This window comes from Curcuma longa, chromosome 1 (genome assembly GCF_044706935.1).
Source record: "Curcuma longa cultivar G26 ecotype Majalengka, Jawa Barat chromosome 1, ITB_CL_G26_1.1, whole genome shotgun sequence".
NCBI classification, from domain to species: Eukaryota; Viridiplantae; Streptophyta; class Magnoliopsida; order Zingiberales; family Zingiberaceae; genus Curcuma; species Curcuma longa.
In genome coordinates this window covers 21,928,310-21,950,174 of record NC_133861.1, presented here as the reverse complement: position 1 = coordinate 21,950,174, position 21,865 = coordinate 21,928,310, and the positions used below count along the sequence as shown (strand labels likewise).

At 39.7% G+C, this 21,865-nt stretch overlaps 3 protein-coding genes across 4 annotated transcripts; 2 read left to right on the top strand and 1 right to left on the bottom strand.

The window, feature by feature from the left end:
* Positions 1–8,234: 8,234 nt before the first annotated feature.
* Positions 8,235–10,020, top strand: LOC141821398 (protein DETOXIFICATION 49-like). Its single transcript, XM_074708827.1, has one exon. The coding sequence runs from the start codon at positions 8,308–8,310 to the stop codon at positions 9,904–9,906; it is 1,599 nt and encodes a 532-aa protein (XP_074564928.1). The 5' UTR covers positions 8,235–8,307; the 3' UTR covers positions 9,907–10,020.
* Positions 10,021–12,896: 2,876 nt separating this feature from the next.
* LOC141821405 (uncharacterized) lies at positions 12,897–18,629 on the bottom strand. Of its 2 annotated transcripts, none has more exons than XM_074708840.1 (5): positions 18,313–18,629; positions 14,793–15,054; positions 14,473–14,672; positions 14,157–14,362; positions 12,897–13,395 (listed from the first exon to the last, which is right to left on the bottom strand). In XM_074708840.1, exons 1-5 carry the CDS (start codon positions 18,402–18,404, stop codon positions 13,106–13,108), a joined length of 1,050 nt encoding a protein of 349 aa, XP_074564941.1. In that variant the 5' UTR covers positions 18,405–18,629; the 3' UTR covers positions 12,897–13,105. The 2 variants fall into 2 exon arrangements, with proteins under 2 accessions (XP_074564941.1, XP_074564948.1); XM_074708847.1 differs by having other exon boundaries at positions 14,175–14,362.
* Positions 18,630–19,721: 1,092 nt separating this feature from the next.
* LOC141835049 (uncharacterized) lies at positions 19,722–21,727 on the top strand. The gene is made up of 2 exons (XM_074722503.1): positions 19,722–20,271; positions 20,770–21,727. Exons 1-2 carry the CDS (start codon positions 19,722–19,724, stop codon positions 21,615–21,617), a joined length of 1,398 nt encoding a protein of 465 aa, XP_074578604.1. The 3' UTR covers positions 21,618–21,727.
* The last annotated feature ends 138 nt before the right edge of the window (positions 21,728–21,865 follow it).

The following is a 21,865-nucleotide window of genomic DNA, read 5'->3' as shown; positions in this document are numbered from 1 at the left end:
ACGCCTGATGTGGTCTTGGGGGCCCGTTGAGGGGGTCAGGGCCGAACCCAAGTGACTCCCTTGATATGGGCTGAGCCTGGGTCATTGGTCGACTAAATCCGATGTAGTCGGGTTCATGTTGACTTGTTCTAATACTTTGGTCTGGACCTTGACTCGTTAGCGGACTCTTGACCTTCGTCCAAAGAAGAGTCACGTCATCCTTATCATCCATATCAGTGGTATAACAACTAATCCTAATTCATTTAGTATTAGGAGGTTTAATGGGTTTAATTGGTTAGTGGATGAGGTTTCTTGAATTAATGGCTTAATGGTATAAACTCAAACCCATTAGGAACCATTAAGAAAGATTATTAAAGAAGCTACATGCACTACCGGTTTCCCAATCGTGATTTTCGTTTTTCTTCTGTTCTTCGTTGCGCCGCAGCCCCTTTTGTCTCTGCTTCTCGCCGTCGACGCCGACCGGAGGGGCTGCCAACGCGAAGCCGAACCCCACCTTCGCCTCTTCTCCTCTCTCTCATCTTCTGCCGCCTTGCCATCGCGCTCAGCCGCAGATCGTAGCCACCACCGCGTGCCCCCTGCTGCTGCCGGGAGAAGGAGTCGCGCGTCTCCTTCCCTCACGAACCCAGGAAGCGCCGTCCCCTCTTCTCTTCTTTCCCCTTCCTCGCCTTTCCTCCACCATACGGCCCCGACGACGCCGTGTCTGCTCTTCTCACCAAGCCCCGACGCCGCTACAGCCTCCATCGGCCGTTTCTAGTAAGTTTCCACGGCTGGAAACGTTTCCGAACGTTTCGGAAACGGGGACGGCAGTCTAAACGCCGTTTCTAGACAGCATAGATAACAACTACTAAGCCTATAAAATAAATTGATTTACATTAAATAAAAATATTATGCATAAAATATTTCCATGTACAATTTTATGATAAATTTATATACAATTAATGATTTTTATAATAATTTTATGATAATTTTAATATTTTTGAAAGCGATATTAATCCAGTCCCCTTAAGAACTGCTGCCAAGTGTTCCAATTGTTCATGCTTAGGCAATGTAGGGACCATAGGGCGAGAGACATGTCTTGGAGGATCTAATCGAGTTAACATCCTAATCGAGTTATGGCAATGAATTGGGCCTGGTGCTGGGTTATGGTGATAGCTAAAGCGATAGGGGCCGAGCCCATTCGGTAAGGCCCGCTTAACGATCGATCGAATCAGCAAGTAGAGCCCTCCAAGTCTGACCGGCCGTGCGTGGGAAAAACAACTCAGAGCCGTTGAGTTTTGACCAAGTCTGACCGACCGATTCAAGTAGAAAAAGTCTCGTCGCGAGTGACGTGAGGCTGCGGCACGCGCCGCAGCCGCAGCAGCAGCTAGCTGTTCCTGGACGAGGACGACCCAGACCAGCTGAGAAACGCGGTCGAATGTTGTTGCTGACGCTTGGCCGACACGAACGCCGAGAAGCCGACACGGCAGGCGTCAAAACATCCCACCGCGCGGTGCACCCACGCGCAGAGTCCACGCCACATGGATGGATGGAATTCGGAGGTCGGCCTTCGCCATTAGCCCTGCATGCAGCTTCCGTGCCGACGGACGACAAATCCAGAAGCCATGGCGTAGAAGATACTGCAATCGATATATCCATGCATGGATTATCATATATAGCAGACAGACACATGATGTTGAATAAGTAGAGAGCTAGTAGCTAGGTAGCGTATTTAGCGATCTGTTTGTCAACTACTGTTCGAATTCAACAAGGACAAGATCGATCGCAACTTTGATTAATTATCTCGATTGCGTGCTAGAGTCGTGGAGCATGGAGAAGCCGACAAGTAGCACTGAAAGTGAAAATATAAGCATGTTTTTCATTCATTCATTGGTATTAGGTTGATGTAGGTAAAATTAAAGAAATTTCCTTTATTCTTGAAAGAAAAATGATACGCTATATGAAAAATATAACATGAAATTTAACATGACACACTTCATGCAATGAGTCCCACGTCCATGCAATGGACTCATTGCATGAAGTGTGTCATGTTGAGTTTCATATTACATTTTTCATATAGTATATCATTGTTCTTCTTGAAAAACATCAAGGAATGCTAGATTTTTATGCACTATATAAAAAAGGTAACATGAAACTCAACATAATACATTCTATGCAGTAGGTCTCACATCCATGCTGTGGGGCTCACATCCATTCAGTTGAGTGTACCATAATTTTATGTCATATAACATATCATTTTTCATGTAACATATCATTTTTTATTTTTTAAAAGTTTTGTAAATTTATATATTAACTATTACAATTATTATAAAAGATATCTAGGTTCCACTTGAAATTAAAACGTGTTATTTTACTCTTCATCCTTATTCAAATAATAATATATATATATATAAAATAGTTCACTTTTGTCAATTATAATTAAAATCATCATTTGCCTTAAAAAATGTAGACAAATATTCTGCAAGCTATATATTGAATATTCAGTGATGTTTTTTATAAAAAAAATCTCAAATTATTAAATACAAAGAAATGATTAAAGTTGTTCACTTTAGATAAGCATATTAAAATTATTGAAGCTCTCTTTAATAATTAAAATAATAATGATTTTTATGATAGGAAGCTTCATTGTGATTTATACATTAGGGTTGACAAATAGATAAATAAATACTATTTATGAATTTTTTATTTATTCAGGGAGGAAAAATTTAAAAGATAAATAACTTACTCATCTAACCCATAAAAAAAAGCCAAAAAGTCAAAAGCGCCATCCTTTATTTCAAATCATCAAAGACCCACTTTTACTCAATTGCTTATAATTATTTAAATATTCTTTAATACTATTCTATATTATTTAATACTATTATTTTTCATCTAAATTTTAAATTTTAATTTATGAATCGATTGAATACATTGTAATACCTATGAAATCGTAGTTGTTATACATGTTATAGCAACTACAATTTCGTAATTACTACAACGTGTCTGACATACTTAACGTTCAAAAATATTCAAGTTATAAGAGTTATAATTTCATAACTATTACAATGTGAATGTTAAGTGAACAAGTCAAATCTACATTGTAGCAATTATGATTTCATAACCACTACAACGTGAATAAATAGTGACTAATAGATAAATAGAGTTGAATTCACATATAGATATGAAATTGTAACGGTTATAATATGAATATTTTTAAATATATTAAATATGTATTATAGCAGTTATAAAATTTTAACTACTATAATATAAATATTTATAAATATAACAATTACGTTATAAATTATAATTATCACAAGTAATTAGAAAATCATACTTATTATAAGTTCAGAATTAGAATTTAACATTTAAAATTTAAATTAATAATATAAAATAATAATAAAGGAGGTCTTTGTAAGTTTTTTTTTTTTTAAACATAAAAGAATGGCACCCATCTCCCTACACTTTGTATGTGAGATAGGCTTCCTTGTGATCTTGGAACCCTCAAAAGCCTGAAAAGGGTTGATGGTCAGGCTGCTACCTAATCATTTCTACTCGTGTCATATCCATCGCATAACCAATCAGCAACAGCTGCTCTTGTTGCGATAATCTTATTGTCAGTCTCAGTACTAGATCACGTCGTCGTCCTTCCCCTATAACGTGACGACCTCTCATTGGTCTCCACCTCCCTCTCCCTCTCCCTCTCCCTCTCCCTCTCCCTCTCGCATCATCTTGTCGCATCACCACTAAATCATACTACATCCTCCAATCATTGCCACGAATCACATTACTTGTCCGAGAGTTTATTTCAAACTTCTTTAAGCTCGCATGAAATGATAAGATAAAACGCTTCTGACTTTCCACAACCACGGCAGCACTGTAACTGATCACATAAACGTGCATGAAAACTACTAATTCTCTGTCTCATCGCACCAAAACACAAGCTTGTTTTTCTCCGTACGTTTGCCAATCTCAGCGACTAATTAATTAAAGTCATACACGTCTCTCGATCGCAGCAAAGTAAAAGAACCATATATCTCATATCACAGATCTATCTGTAAAACTGCAGTAATAAACAGTATCATGTTCTTATAATTAAGCTTTGCAATTGCAATTCTATATGACCTCGTCAAGGCGACATAAATTTAGTTGAACTCGTCCACTTCTTCTGGAGATTCAAATGTGGAACGAGATTCATGGTCACACCTGAAAATTTCATAAACGGCAGCCATTATCGCCCACAGTTCACACAGTTGAATGACTTCTGGTAGCCATGCACTGTTGTAGTAGTAAATAACGTAGACCAGACCAGTTGTAATTAAATTTATCTATCTATATCGATGGTAGAAAACTCATGAACACCGAGGCATGAAGTCAAGGTTGAATGTAGAGCTGTAGACTTAGTAGGATCGATTTTAACAAATGCTAGCTAGGTAGCTATTAATCCACATCAACAGTTTGTCTTGGAGTTCTAATGAATTAAAGTAGTATTGTAGATTTTCTTGCGAATCAAAGTCTCGAGGTTAGACAACTCGAATAGACTGAGTTAATGGGTGAATCGTGAAAGCTTCAATTTGTTGCGTAAGAAAGCATTGAAAAGGGCCATGATTACTAGAAGTATCGATCGAGAGAATAAGTATTCAGAGGGATATTATATGTTATTGGCATTTAATTTGCTATTGGGAAAGGGCTCAAATATGTATAAACACTATAAGAAGTGTGCACTTTCTCAATGTTTTTGAATTGTGATTTATCGATATTGATGAGCATCGATAAAGGAATTGCCAACATTAATTTGTGAAGGCATTAACAAAGCATCTAGTTGACACCATTGCGTGCATCAAAGAGAAACTTCTTAGAAAGAAATAATCCATTTTATGAGGAAATCCATAAGCAAAAGAACGTATAAGTTCACTAACACGCTAATACATGTAAGATATTTCTCATTTGAGATTCTGATTTTTTTAATACTTTACTATTATAAAATAACTTGAGCGAGGGGTGATGTTGAAAAGTCAATTTCTACAATCTGATTTGGTTAATCTGAAATGTCATATGTAGATGGTTGAAAAATAGGGGAAAAATATATTAGTAGTCTCTACATCGATCATTCTCTATATAGTGAAAATGACTTCGCTCTTAACATTTATATCTCTATTATCTTCAAATTTTTATAACAATTTTGACATTAAGTTTTCTTGGATCATAATTGTTGAGAAGAAATATCTTAGCGTACTTTTCAAATGTCATTCAAAATAAGGATATTTTTTTTTTTTTAATTAAAATTTTATATCTTATCATTTTCACTTCTATATGTTGAAATTGCAATCAAAGCTCACATTGAAAATACACAAAAAAATCATGAATTTATAAGATAGAAGATATCTTTATTGGTATGAGAATTTAAGTTCAAAGTGAACAGTATATCATACCATTGTTTAGTTTTCACTTCCTCACCTTAAAGTAATTAAGAATCATCATGCTTGCAATATGCTTAGTTAGTAAAGTGTTAAGTGGATGCCGCATCATCGTTTTAATACCAATGGAATAAACATTGTACTAATTTAAGGAAAAGCTTAAAATTTCTATAGATTGATTTCTAAAATAAGGTAATGACTTCCCAACTCTACCTCTTTATTTATATATAGAAGGCTAAACTTTTTTATATATATAAAAAAAAGACCTCCTAGTTTTGAAATTGAGAATGTTTTATAATTAAATTATTTAATTTACTAATTGTATAATTAACTAACTACAATTAACACTTAAATAACTTCTTAATTTATTTCAATTAAGTGACTCTAATTCAACAGCTATCATTTTTATTTCATTCAATTTCAAACAATATTAAACTTAAAATAATTTTGACAAAATCTTTAAATATATGAATGCCCCTCTATTGGTTTACAGATATGAACCTTAAAAAAACATCACGCCTTCCTAAAATAAACTAATATAATCCTAGTCAAATTATTATCTAAATCTCCATCTCCTTGCGACTGGACCGACTTGAATTAAAAATTATGACTTGTCTCATTTTTTTAGTTGGACAAAAACATCCTACGACCTATTTTTCAAATTAATTCCTTACAGGTGAAATTTGAATCATCTCATCTCATAGCCCTGGGGGCATGATACAAATGTGCACTCGTACTTTGCTAAACCGTCAATAGAAATCGATCTCATTTGAATAGCAGCATATATTTTGTTATCTCAAGAACGAACTAGAACACCACTTTTAGATTTGAGTACTATATGATGATGTGTTGCCTATGGCAATTACAAGAGCCCAACCTCATTAGGAGACTTAAATGGTATTGCATCTGTAACAATCAACAAAAAGAAATTAAACTAATTTTAATCGAACGCTATCATGCATGTTTTTCATTTTTCATTGAATGATTCAAGATCAAGGCAACATTTCTCTATTAGACAATCAGGTAGTCTTTGAAAGAAACCAGCAACCAGCTGGAGGATGAACAAGATCATCGATCACTTTTCCATATGATTGAATTGGTAAAAACCTAACCTCAGCCAAAAGTCTTCTTCTACCTTTGTGTCTTAATTGGCCAACCCAATTCTCTATGCCTGAGCTTCCCCCTTTTGCTTTTTGGGATGGAAGGGAAGGGAAGGGAGACATTAGTAACTGTTAAATGGCTTGTCACTGAGTGACCTCAAAGCCATGTTTTTGACTCAGCCGGTCGGTTTTCCGCTCGAACCACTCGACGACTGAACTATTCCAGTGAACAGGCCCGGGTTCAGAATCACTGACCCAAAGCTAAGTCCTCAATTTAAAGCATATTGGGGAAGGAAAAGGCTGCCTGTCTGCAAGAACATGAGATTCTTTGAGATTGCATGCAGTCTCAATGCCTAGTTCTAACAAACACAAGATGTGATCACAAACAGTATGAATTGAAAAATAAAAAACTCCTAAGATTAAGTTTGAATATCTAGATTATAAAATAAAGAGTAGGTAGCTAGAATAAGAAGAAGTCAGTCCTATGATTGTATTTGTCAATGAAGAAGAGGTTTTGCAGAAACTAATGGCCTCCCTCCCAACTTCTTGGACCTTCTCCTGAGTCCTCCTTGCCACACCAGTTAATGCTGCCAGTTGACCAACATCATGCCGCCTCTCCATGTTAAAAAATCTGCAGTCCTCTGTATCTGCATTCCAAGAGATATATACAACTTACAGTTTCCAATTAAGCTTTGATAACTCAGTTGTCTCATTTTGACTTGAGTTTTTTTAAATTACTGCATGAATCCGTCAGGAAACTGGTTCTCCTTTCCACCAAACCATTATACATGCATTTTTCAGGCCATCTTCACGCTGTCGGCCAGAGTTGTTTTAATTAGACTTTACCTTGTACTGAAGGATGTTAATTGGCAAACCATATATAACTCGAAAACAAAAAACATATTTTAGAACTTGATATGCTGTCAGATACGATCTAACGTGGCCGTGTGTACTAATCGACGATTAGGAAAAAGAAAAAGTCCAAGCAAATAAAAGTCATCGAGCTTAATAACAATAATAATGTTGCAGGAAAGGTCAAAATGGTGATGCAGAGAGTTCTATGTAATCGCCTACCTAGTTCGTGTGAAAAATGGCTATGGTTGATACGGACAGACGTTGTATCAAACCACCTGTTCATATGATCAACTAGCTGAAGAAATATATATACAAGTAGCAAGAAATATATATACAAGTAGCAGTGGTTTGCTTTCATAAAAAAAAATGATAATCTCAGTAGCCACATCTTTGGGAGTAGTCGGTCCGGTCCCACGAAAGTTTCCCACTGACCACCAGGGTCGCATACGACGTATGCGACCAATCCAGATGCCCAGCATCCTTTGATTGCGTTCCCCATTTGGAGGAAAGTTCCTGCAAATACGTCGTAGTTGAGGATCGAACCGTGGATCTCTGAATTACAATCCGAATGTCCTATCGTTGCACCATTGCTCTAGGGGAGCTGTGGTTTGCTTTCATGCTGCAGGGGAGTAAGTTATTGCGTCTCCTTAATGGTTGACTTTATGTAATTTCAACTTTCAGCAGCAGCGATCTTTGTCGATAGTTTATTGATTAATGGAGGAGGGAATTCAAGTCTCCGATGGCATGGCCATGTATAAAACCCTGATAGCCGTGCTCTGTTCTCCTCATTCAATTCTAGGGCTGTTGGTGGTTGTTTGATGCCTGGGAAACAGAAACGGCTGTCAATTTTTAGTTTAAAACCTTCACAAAACCCTTTCTTCTTCTTCTTCGTCGCCTGCTTTTTCTTCTTTCTTCTGCCTGCCTGCCTGCCTTCGTTCCTTGTCTTCGGAAACTGACACAAGATGTGTAAGGCTTCCGCATGCAAATGCGACCACCACGATGATCCCACAGGCCTGCTAACTCATCCTTTTGTGGTCGTCGAGGTGCCGTCGGCGGGAGCGCACCCAGTCCTCCCGGTAAAGCCGCTTGGCTCGGAGGCGGGATCAGCCTTCGTGGAGGCGAAGGCCATACTTGGCCTCTCGCTGCCGATGGTTTTGACCGGCCTCCTCCTCTATTGCCGTTCCATAGTCTCCATGCTCTTCCTCGGCCGGCTCGGTGACCTGGCGCTCGCTGGCGGCTCGCTGGCCATCGGCTTCGCCAACATCACAGGGTACTCTGTTCTTTCCGGACTCGCCATGGGCATGGAACCCATCTGTGGCCAGGCCTTCGGCGCCCGCCGCTACCACCTCCTCGGGCTCTCCCTCCACCGCACCGTCTTGCTTCTCCTTTCCACTTCCCTTCCCATCGCGCTTCTCTGGTACTACATCCAACCTCTCCTCCTCCTCCTCGGCCAGGACGCGGACCTCGCCGCGGTAGCCGCCTCCTACCTCTACGCCTCTCTCCCGGACCTTGTCCTCCAGTCATTCCTTCACCCTCTCCGCATCTACCTGCGCGCCCAATCCATCACTCTCCCGCTCACCGCGTGCGCGGGGCTTGCCGTCGCGCTCCACCTCCCGATTAACTACCTCTTGGTCTCCATCCTCCGCCTCGGCATCGGCGGGGTCGCTTTGGCCTCCGTTTGGTTCAACTTCAACGTCGTCCTGTTCCTCATAGTCTATATCTACTTCTCTGGCGTCCACCGCGACACAGGCGGACTAAGCTTGGGAAAGGAATGCTTGAGGGACTGGCGGTCGCTCCTCGACTTGGCCCTCCCCAGCTGCGTCTCCGTGTGCTTGGAGTGGTGGTGGTACGAGATCATGATCATCCTCAGCGGCCTCCTACTAAACCCGCAGGCCACCGTAGCGTCGATGGGAATTCTGATACAAACCACCTCGCTCATCTACATTTTCCCCTCCTCGCTCAGCTTCGGCGTGTCGACGCGCGTGGGCAATGAACTGGGCGCGAACCGACCCGACCGCGCCCGCCGCGCCGCGGCGGTGGGGATCTGGTGCAGCGCCGCGCTCGGCCTCACCGCGTTCAGTTTCGCCACCTCCGTACGGCACGTATGGGCCAGGATGTTTACTGGCGACGCGGCCATCCTGGAGCTCACCGCGGCGGTGCTGCCGATCCTCGGCCTTTGCGAGCTCGGGAACTGCCCGCAGACGACCGGGTGCGGGGTGCTGAGGGGCAGCGCGAGGCCTAAGCTGGGGGCCAACATAAACCTAAGCTCCTTCTACGCCGTCGGCATGCCTGTGGCCGTCGGCCTCGCGCTTTGGACGCCCCTCGACTTCAGGGGACTCTGGCTGGGGCTCCTCGCGGCCCAGGCCACCTGCGTCGCGCTGATGCTCGTCGTCATCAAGAGGACAGACTGGATTGCGCAGGCCGAGCGCTCCCAGCATCTCACCGGAGCTTCCGCCGCCAAAGACGACGAGGCCGAGAAGAAGACGGCGCCAAAAGCCGTCAACGACACGGAAGTAGACGAGACCAACTCCTTAACGCTCACTGTAAAGATTGAGCAATGAATTATGATAAACAAAGAAAAAAAAGGAGACTTTTTTTATTTAAATTTCCCCCTTTGTTAATTGCTATTCCTTGACAAATACATCCAATTTCTTGCTATAAACCAAAAAAAAAAATCCTAAATGATTCTAGTTGAGAATGCTTCCATACATTTTCAATTCGATTGCCTAAAAGGTCTTAGATGCAATAGTAATAGTAAATTTATATTTTAAATATTGTTCTTAAATAAAAGTTTTTTTTTCACTCATTCTCTCCTTCTAGCTTTTGTTGTTTGAGTATGTGCTTGGCTTTGAGACTCCTTGGAGGTGTTATTAACTTGATTAGCCTAATTACTTCACATTAAAGGGAAGTTGGCCACTTGTTTGATCTCAAGGGAAAGGGCCAAGTCACCTTTAATGCTAAATGCCTACTCTTACCATTAATTAAGTTGACAACCGTTGAGAAATAACTCATACCGACAAAACAAGATATCAACTAAGACGAACAAAAAAGCCATCACGACAAATTGTTGCATAAAGTGTCGTGGCAAAAAAGTTTACGATGGAAGAAGATGTAAAAGTCTCACAAGTGATTGTAATTTACATCTAATAGAAGTCTTTGAAAGAACTTCAATTAATAATCTAACGTGTCTCGTTCTGATACTCGAGTTACAAAATTAATGTGCTTGAGTTGTAGGTACCTCTAATATCCATATGAGAAGTATATAGGACTTGAGAGATCTAGTAGCATATACGAAATGAGAAATTGGTTTAGCATGTCCATATCATCCTCTAATTGATTCTTAATTAGTTTGCAGTATTAATTAATCACATATTTTGGAATATAATCTTTCAATATGTTATCTTTGTACCTATCATTCATTTTTAATGTTGTTTATTTTATTTTAATATTCCATTATTTCCGGATGAACTTATTATATTCATATTTGTCAGAGTCTAGAGATGGAACATTGCAACCAAATGAATCCATATAAACTAATTCACTTGTTCTTAGAATATTTGTCCCTAAGATATCTCTTGCTTATGATATATATTAACTAAACCCTTATTAAACTGTGTTTGACTTTATAAAATAAATGAAAACTTACAAAGTCAAATTGAAAAATATTGGTTGGTGGATGGTTCCCTGTGCATGCAGACACCTTTATCACGTTGCTAGCTGCCTAATCAAGCTTAATTGGATCGAGTCAATGAACTGCCTTTAAAGCTATTTAGGTTTAGTTCGCATGTAATTTTCACTTAAGCGTGCAGCCTTACCACTTTCACTGATATTGCAAAACAATTAAATAAGTTAAAAACGATTAAATATGTGATTACAGACTGCATATGATCGAGCAAGGTGGCAAATGCTAATTGCTGTATGCATCAGCATGCAAATATACGCATGATGTTCTATATATGTCACGTAAGTTTATAACTCCCCTTGTTCGCGTGCTGATATCGATCGAAAGGCTGCTGCAAGTCAACCCTTTGACTTTACATTCCTTGAGGAGTCCAAACGATTAAATAAGTTAATTTAAAAAGTCAGCGCTTGTAAATTAGTCGAGGAAAAATGTGCACGCCCGCACCACAATATTGCAGAGCACCGCCCAGCACATAGAATATCAACGTGCTCAGCGCGACTCCTGAGTTTTAACTATAATTTATGATCATTAAATATTTGCTGACTTTGTTTTTGTGTTTTGTTTGTGGAAAACAGGCATTGTTTTTAATTAAGTGACATTGAGGGATATATACTCCTCTAAATCTTCTTCTTGGAACCATTTGTTTTGCTAATATAACAAGATTAGTGTATGATTAATAGATTGTAATTAATTAAGTGCTACTGTGCGCAGCTGGGTGTGAGGTCAAAAGGATGCATTACGATATACACTAGCTAAAAGGAAATGGGACCTTTAGTTTGGCCCAGCATGACCCATCATGACTGACTTGTATTGTTTAGGACACGCCCAAATAATACAAGTCTATCAAAGTTTATTTAGAAATGAGTGCTTGGATATATAGCAATATTGGCATGTATCTGAATGAGAACAACTGTGAGTTTGCATTGAGAAATGATATATATTGGCATGCTGGACTGTCTTCTGCTGGAGTAGTCAGAAACGACTGAAGTTGAAGTTTTACTGACATTGAGAAATGATATATATTGCATGTATCTGAATGAGAACAACTCTGAGTTTGCTCTTCTGCTGGACTGTAGTAGTCAGAAACGACAGAAGTTGAAGTTTTACTGACATTGAGAAATGATAGTGGGAAAGCTCTCAAAAGGATGCTGTAGTTTTGAAAAGATATTGCTCTTGTAATCTGATTGATTTTAGAGGTGGATGATCGGATCTCACAAACAGACCACTAGCTAGATAAATTCTGAAAGTGCAGGTGGATTCTAGTAGGCAGCCCAGCATCACCAGGTTTATAGACAATGGGAAAGTGCATTGATATATCGATCCATGAGTTCCATGTGGTGCTGCTATATAGGAGTTTCTTGAGAGCCATGGACCATGCTCACCAGGTTACTTGTGGCAATTTCTTCTACTCTTTATTCTTGCTTGCTTCCCCTGAGAAAGCTTCAATACCTTTTATCATCTTCTAGTGGAACTGTAGTAGTTCCATGGAGCCACATAGATGCTATCCCCCCTCCAGTCTCATTTGTTAAACCTCATCTGGGCAGTGGACATATGATTCCTCCTTCACTCAGTTTTATTTCTCCTTCCAAGGCTGATAGTATCGTTTCATGTCCTCTATATATGTTGTTTCTATTTCTTTAGCTAAATTAAGCCTTCGTCGAGGGAGCACTCCCTTCAATAGGCTTCTTGAATTTGACTGGTATATTAATGCACGCCTTGTTGTCTCGTAAATATTTTGTGGCTTCTTGTCTTTCGCTATCTTCGCTAAGGTTGATATGATTCATCAATATAATATAAGCACTGATGACCTTGCAGAGAAAGGAGGATATTAAAGCAAAACAAAACTACGTGCCACAAGAAAAAGGGCAGATGAAGTACAACGCCACGTTGGGTCGTGAAACAATTCCTCTAACTATCAATTCGAGAACAAGAACAACGGCAATAGAAACCAAGTGGAGTGGGGGAAAAAAATCAACAACTATTAACTAGAAGAGAAAGAAGGAAAAATACACCGAACCAGAATTACAGCTCAATCAGTCTATAAAGAGCAGTGGAACGTCAGCGCTCTATCCTGCTTCTTACTTGTTTTTTTTCATGATAGCTGATGTTCGGAACTCAGCATCTTCAGAAACAAAACTCCACCAAAGATATGCAAGAGGGATGTTGGCGGCATGCCACAGTGCATGGGAATCAACGTAACCTTTGTAAGGTGGAAAGTCATACAACAATGCAAGAAGGGTAGCCATAGCACCACTGACAACCACCACCCAGAGCTTGAAACGTGAAGGATGTCGAGTTACTCCAGCCCAGACTGCCCAAAGTAGAACCTGAGCAATGCCCATCACCAAGCACACCTTTGTATTAAGCCCTGCAATTAATTTAGGACCAAAATCAAACGCCACGCCCAGCTAATTTTCCTTTTTCTAACTTGTTTGTTCAATTATTACTGATTCATGAGTTTGTGAACTAAATTGTGTAGATGAAAATAACAAGCATCTGTGCATGTGACAGCTCCTTTAGGATTCTAAATAGCCATCGAGAGGAAATCTTTCTTAGATCTCTGACAAATCACTTGACTGTTGATTCTAAAACAATCTAATGTAGTTGTTCAAAGCGTCAAACACAAACATCCAAAGGAATCACAGTTATTGTCAAATCATTTCTTTTCAGAAGGAGCTAAACAAGACTAAAAGAAACTTATCTAAACCCAAACTTCCAATTTTTCAAGAAATGCTAGCCTACTAAATATTCAGTTCAATTTAAATTTGCTTTCCTAGAACAGCACCATATAAATAGTACATACAATTTAGTCAAATGCCAGTGAGCATATAATTAGCATCCTGACTACATTTATCAAATCCTATCTTGCAAACATCACCTTCTAAATAACTTCAACTTCCTTCACAATAAACAAGTAAATGGAATAAAATTTATGTAGGCTCTTGACTAGGAAATTTATCTGCAAAGCATCACCAAGAAAGCAATCTAATAGTCCAGCTAATAGAGGTTAAACGATTTATCAAATTAAGTTTGGCTCACATCGGGTGTTTTTGAAACTTCAACAAGATAACTTAGCAAATCCAGAGGTGCAATTCTATTTGAAAATTAATGACTATTCAAGAAGTTTACCAGCAGATGAGCACTGACCATAATCTAATTCATAGAAGTTAAGATACAGGATGTGTGTCGTCAGGAAGGCCACCAAGGGGGCTGCAACCATTACTCTTGAAGCCTCGGTCTTCACATTAAAAGTTCTCAGTATAGCCAGAATGAGGGAGTACCCAAGTAGAGCCACAGATGATGAATAGTCCAACTTCTCTGTCAAATCAAAACATCTGTAGAGAAAAAAAAGATTGCAAAGCAGTCAAATAAAAAAAAAAGAGTAAAGTTGGGTCTTATTCTTCTGGTTGCTTCATGACAGAGGAGGAAAAGATATCACACATACCGTGTGTGAAATATAGCATCCCAAAACCAGGCATTCAGTGATAACAGCCCATAAAAATGCCACAAGCAAGTGAATTCATAATATGTCCTCCCACTCTGAGGCCTAAGAGGTAGTTTATAAGATGATAAGAGGAAAAAAGATAGCCACCCATTGAATTGAATGATGAGAGTTAATGCAGAGAGAATAGCTGAAACAGGCTCCTGAAATAAAAGGACATAAAAAAAATTAAGGCAGCTATAAAAACAGTCAGTAGTTTACCAATTATTGAATGCATTCTATTTTAATGCATAGCATGGAACTGATTTAAGGGAATGATTTACCTGAAGCACAGACCATCGCTTAAAAGGCCATTTGCCATGATACTTAACAGGTCTGAGACCAAGTTCTTCCCTTTCTTTCTCCCGTTGCATCATACAAAAGTATTGACAGTCACTCCTAAAATTCCATTGCTTCCACTGAACATACAAGGGTTCTTGCATATACCATGGACCGTCAGCAAGTACACCATCAGCTGAAAATTGAGAGTGTTGGATTGAGCTGGCTCCAACAGTTCCTGTCTTTCCACATTTTTCTATACATACGCTGACATGAAGAAACATCAAGTTACAAACCAAACAGAAATTTTCACTTTCAAGCATCTCAAATAAGAAAGTGATACAATACACAATTTCTAAACTTTTCTACTTTTCCACCTAGTAATTTTGAGCTTTCATATCTGCAAATCTGTGAAAAGAAAGTCAAACAATTTCAAAGCCTATAGATAACAAAAAGGTGCTGAAGTACCAGCCGACCAAGGACATTATTGTTTCTTACATTTCTATGGGATTTAAACAGTTAGCAAGTATGTGCAATTCTAACAACCCACGTAGCATCAAAATTTGTATGATCTAAATCCTACACAAAAAAGGGACTTATTTAATAATCCGAAAGAAGGGGGAGGGATGTTATTCTCCTACCATTCTAGTTTCTACACAAATTTACTTGGTTACCTTTGCAATCCCTAAAAAAATCCAAGAAAACAGATGCAAACAAAACAAACTATAAGTCAGTGTTTTTTTCCATTGTTCTAGAAAAGCTCCATCATCCTTTATATAAAGACTAATGTTTTATTTTTAATAGGAATAAAAAAATCACAAATATGCCAATTTGATTCTTCCCCCTTATTTATTATATTATTTTTTATAAAATGGAAATTAGATTTTTTTTTTCATGAAGCAAATATAGTCTACCCTTTCTATAGAATTTGTAATAAGTGAAGCAGCAAAAAATAAACAGATATCTAGCCTACAAAATTATTCATTATTTTCATGCCACGAGAAATATCATTATCCAACAATTTGTAATTAATAAACCAAGCATGTAACAATGACCTAATCAACTTAATCCAAACAAGTGGAAGAGGGAAAATCTGCATTGATGAAGAACTATGTTAGTCAGACTCAAATATGAGTATCCGACACTAGTATGCATCCAAGTGTCCCACACAATCGTTTCCCAATATTTTTAAGTGATTAAAAGGAATGTCAAGTTCCCACTCCGAGTGTAAATATTAGAGCGCCAATGTCAGACACAAGTATTAAGGGAATAGATGTCCAACTATCGGAGATGAAGAATGGACAAAAAGGTTGGAACAACATGGCAAGGTTTTAAATCTCTATGCATAGCCAAATCAGTCCAAGCTAAACAAGTGCAATTTCTCACTTTCAACCAAAAGTTAGAAACCACACGAGCCAGTCATTGAACCTAACCCCGCCCATTTATTTAAAGAAGATTTGTTTCAAAATCAAAAAAAAAAAGAACAAATTACATAGCCAAATAAAAGGTACTGAAGTTATTCAGAAATGGGAGAAGAAGAAAGGTCAGTAATGATACAGGTCTATACATCAGGCAATATGCACATTACAATACAAAGTCTTGTGCCAACTAATACACTCAGTTTAACCCTAAATCACTCATTAAAAGGGTGTCCCAATACTCGCCATGGTAAGAAAATGCAAACACTTTCATCCCAAATTTCAAGTGGCTAACCCAAATTTCCTATTTGTTTACATGCCATATAAGAGAAAATGCAACACTTTCATCCCATATGCAGCATATCCTATCTTAGCTTATCAGGTAATTTGAAGGTGCGTATACATGGACCTTGTGTTAGCCTTTGTTACTTCTATAGTCAAGCCTCAGGCCAATCATCAAATTATGTTTTCTCTTCAGGGAGTACAACATTAGGTGGCACAATTTAACACTAACCCTTTTTATTTTTTAATTGGGTTAATATTTAATAAAATGATTACTGAATCATATTTAAAAAGTTTTGATTGGTAATTAAATAACTATTAAGGTGCCTAGATGAGGTGCTTCAGTGTCATAAAAGTCCAATCCTCTTCTCCATTTGATGTTAAAGAAACAATGTCTTTTTTTCTTTGATCAAAGTTTTGATTGGTAATTAAATAACTATTAAGGTGCCTAGATGAGGTGCTTCAGTGTCATAAAAGTCCAATCCTCTTCTCCATTTGATGTTAAAGAAAAAATCTCTTTTTTTCTTTGATCAAAGTCTACTTCCTATTTTACTATTACTAGTCTCGAGATGTTGGAGGAATCTTTTCATTCTTTTCCAGTCATGCAAATGGGAGGAGAATTCCCTATTGCATCTTCAGGCTTCAATCAAGCCTGTAGGATAGAGCATTAAAAACATGCCTGCAGGTTTTTTTTAATAATTCACTATAGCGTCTGGTACCACTACATAGAACCTTTGGCAGATTAATCATTCTTATAAAATGTTACTAATAACATCTACCATACAATATGGATTTAGATTTTAATCTAAGATTAGTGTCTGGTATTACTGCCTAGAACCATTGGCAGATTAATCATTCTTATAAAATGTTACTAATAACATTTACCATACAATATGGATTTAGATTTTAATCTAAGATTACTGAAAAAAAGCAGAAGACAGAGAAGTTTTTGTAACTCCAATCTTGTTCTTGCCACTAAAAAAACCAAAATAGAGCAGCTTATTTGAATAAATATACTAAATTGAACAAAATTATTTGGAAATTCAAATTTAGTATTGCAATATTTCAAGTAAACAAATACTAATCCATCAAACAGGTAGGGGCATTGTTTACAGCAAATATGTGAGCAAATGAGACCCATCAACAGGTAGGGGCATTGTTCCAGAATAGAACACCTGGGCAGAAACCTACAACCTTCTAAGTCCAAGCACATTCTTGATTTCTTTGTGGTAAATGGATGCCTTACATTATTCATCTATGCTACCTAGGTCGCCTCTAGGATAGAAAACAAGGTCGTGGTATGCCGAACATCAATAATAACGCATGAACAAAAATTGCCCCCGATAATGCGTTCAATATAAAGGATCAAAATACTTGATACCATATAAATCACACACTGTGGAATTCATTAAGTGAAGATTGGAGCAATGTACGGCCTAGCAACAAAGACTTATCTCCAGAATTATGTCTTCAAAATCCAGTTAAACATTCTTTCTGAGTACCACCTTCATCTTTCAAGGTTACTAAACCAAACCTTTAGTTAATTGAAGAGCTAATTGAAGATTCTTCGACGAGATTGGTAAATGGAAGGTACACGTCGTTCTAAATCATTAACGCAGCAACATCCAATCATCCAGCAAACAAGAAACCAAAAATAAACCACAGCGATCCAAATAAACTACCAAACTCCAACTTTCTTGAACAAAAAGGAAGTCGTTTAAAAAAATCCCAGATACAGTTACAAATTAAATGATAACTTTGCAAAAGGAGAGGCCAGATAGAGGGGCCACAAAAAGAAAGTAATTCCCAAAGGAAGCAAGCCCACCTGTAGAGCGGATCGCCGTCGCCGTCACTGGCATTAGCAACACTGGAGATGTACACGAACGAAAACAACACCAAAATCCAAGAGCGACCCATTATCGAAACGCTAATAACAGATTCCACCGACTTCTACTCGACGAGCGAGATCGAGAACCAAAACTAGGCGTCGTCGAAGCGCCTGGCGAATCAACAGATCTCGCACCGGAAAACCGCCGCTCGAGCACGTAGAAGAAAACGATCGGAGCAGATTTGGGGGCCTGGCGAATCGCCCAGCTCCACCAGCCTTTATCGCCTTGTCCCTCCGCGCTTCCCGGAGTCTGTCCACCAGATGTCAATCCAGAGACGAATTGGCATGCACGTCCATGGGTCCCGCTTTCTTTTGCTGGCTGAGGGATTGGTATAGAAGTGAGTGGCTGGCTACTAGTAATCTTCTGAAAACCCCACGAGCGAACTCGTGGCCATTTTTTAATCTCTGAACAATAGAGGGAAATAATTCTGTTACGTTCTCGTTATACACCCTTCGTTTACCGTCTCGTTTATTGGGTTATTTGGACTAGTTCCCCACGGGTGGAATGTGTAATACATTTGGTCCTATTTTTGATCATCTTCAATACGCAGAGGTGATATTCTACGCGATCCCATGTGCGACCCCCGTACACAACACAGCCGATCCCCTCATCTTTCGGCCGCCGTCGCCACGCTGTCAGGTTACCGTCGGACACCGGACCGGGCCCGTTCGACACGCCACTCGCCGGCGCGTCGTCCGAGCATCGGATTCCGGTCGGATTGTGACCGAAATTCTACGTAATTTGGTCGGAAACGCACCGGCAATTGCCACGCGGCGTTCTCGACCAAATCGCGGTCGGATATCGGTCGGGGAAGGATCGCCGTCGCACGCTGGTCCTTCCCCGATCGGTCTTCGACCGCGATTTGGTCGGAATCCGACCGCGATTTGGCCGGCGTGTTTCCGATCAAATTGCACCGGATTCGGCTACAATCCGACTGGAATCCGACACCGACTGATGCGCCGACGAGTGGCGCGTCGATCGAGCCTGGTCCGGTGGCCGTCGGTGGTCGGACGGCGAGCGGCAACGGAAACAGCGGCGGGCCAGGCGCAGAGAGCACTGTGCATTTTCATATTTGGACAGTCAGATCTGCGCAATCACGCGTGATTGACGATGATCAATCTGGCGCGCACGATCGCGCACGAGAGTGACGTGCAGAATATCAATTATGCTTCAATACGAACGCCCTTTTCTTCTGCTAATTTAATTTGATATTTTAATTTGGAAATCTAATGTTCGGAAGGGCATTTTAGTAAATAATTGGAAATTGGTAGGCCTTTGCGTATTTTAAGTGATCTGGTAAGTTACCGAGCAATTTATACCTCTCCTCGACGCAATTATTTTCCTAATGGCCGATCAAGGCGATCGCCTCGCGGTGGGAGCGGGAGAGGAAACCCTAGAACGCCTCCTGGAAGCTTCCAGAACCCCCAAAGGCCGCGCTCGCCTCGCCTCCAGCGGAGCCCTTGGTGCGGCCCTCCACTGCCTCGCCGACGGCCCTGCTACCGCCATCCTCCCTCTCCTCCGGCTCGTCCGCAATCTCTGCGCTGGGGACGCCACCAACCAGGACGCCTTCGTTGAGCTCGGTGGCCCTGATCAAATTGCATCCGTTCTCCTGAGAGATCCACCGGCGCCTGCCGAGGTCGTGCGCGCCGCGCTTCAGGCGTTGGGGAACGCTGCAGCTGCTGGGGAGGCGCATCGGTCGGCCGTGTGGGCCAGGTTCTTTCCGACTTTGTTGCTTCAGGTGGCTCGGTACCATGAGCCGGCTATCTGTGATCCTATGTGCATGGTTTTGGACACGTGCTGTTCTTCCGAGGGAGGGCGTCAGAGGCTGGCAGAGCTTTGCAAAACTGAGACCGGATTGCCAATTCTTTTGGAGGTCATAGCCACAGCTCGTGCAGGTTGTTTTATGCCTTTTCTTTTATACATTTGGATCTTCTAATTTGCCACTAAGAATGTGTTCGAGATTGAATTTACTTGGATGCATAATCTATATAGTTTTCACTCTTGTAATTTTATTTAACAAACAACATATTTCAATTAGTTTCAATTTTTTGAATTTTTTAACACTGCATATAGTTGACGAAAGAGCTTTTTTTGTCTGGTTATAATTTTATTCACTATAAGGTTGCATAAATACTTTCAAGAAATTCGTTATGTTTTTCTATGCATTTGGTTGTAAGAGAATTGTTTATATTGGATTCCTTGCGAAGTTTGTTAAAGACATGACGTTTTCAATTCAATTTTAGGTTTTTCATGTTTCTTAACACTGCACTTGGTATTTTTTTTTTTTTGCTAATTCACTTGTTTCTTCTTTGGTTTATTAATTTCACGTCCTCTCCAAAGTTGCATGACTGCTCTTGGACATTCATTGATTGTGTTTCTGCTTTCTACTGCAGTGGCATACAAGGATGATTGGCTATATTGGCTCCTTTGCAAAGTTTGTATTGAAGAACCATACTTCTCGTGTGTGTTTATGGGATTAGGCCTAAACTCGATAAAGTGTGAGTCTGTGCACTTTACTGGAGATCAGACATTCCTTCTTGAAGTTTTGATAGAATACTTAAGAGATCGACCTAAAGATGTTTCCATAATTTCCAAATTTTTTGCACTTGAAGTTCTGGAAGTCCTCAAAAAAGCATCATCACTTGTTGAATTTACTTATCGAGGAAATTCTGATCTACCAACTGGTTGCTCTGCAGTCGATGTCCTCGGCTATTCACTTGCTATCTTGAGGCATATATGTGCTTGGGAGAATTCTGTTTCACATGCTGCAGACTCCTATGTTGATTCATTGTTATCTGCAGGCCTTCTACAGCATCTTTTGTGTTTACTAGGTGAGCTTGAGCCACCTGCAATTATTAGAGAATCCATGAAGAACACTAGGGACCAGTCAAGACCATCAGCAGCCGCTAGAAAGGCCTGCCCTTACAGAGGGTATCGGAGAGATCTAGTTTCTGTTATTGCCAATTGTCTACATGGCAGGAAAAAGGTTCAAGATGAGATCAGACAGGTCAAGGCTATTCCTTTGCTGTTGCAACAATGTGTTGTTGATGAGGACAATCCCTTGCTAAGAGAATGGGGATTGTGGGCTATGAGGAACTTGCTAGAAGGAAATTTGGAAAACCAGAATGAAGTATCCGAGTTTCAGCTACAGCAACCTGTGAACACACCTGAAATTGATGGTATTGGTCTGCGTGTGGTAATAGATGAGAAAACTGGACGTCCCAAACTGGTAAACGTTTGAGGTAGGCCATGATGGCAATTGTATAATGTAAGCATAACAGCAGGTTCTGCAATACAATTTTGATCTAAATTGTAATAATAGGCCTATACTTGGCAACTGAAGGCATTTAGTGAAAAACTGAAAATTCGTATGCCATTTTACAACAACTTATTATTCAACAAATTAATCATAAACGTTTCTTCTTCGCTGGTGTTGGTAATGAGCCCCAGATTTCTTGGTCGATCTCCTAAAACTGAAGGTGCAAATCT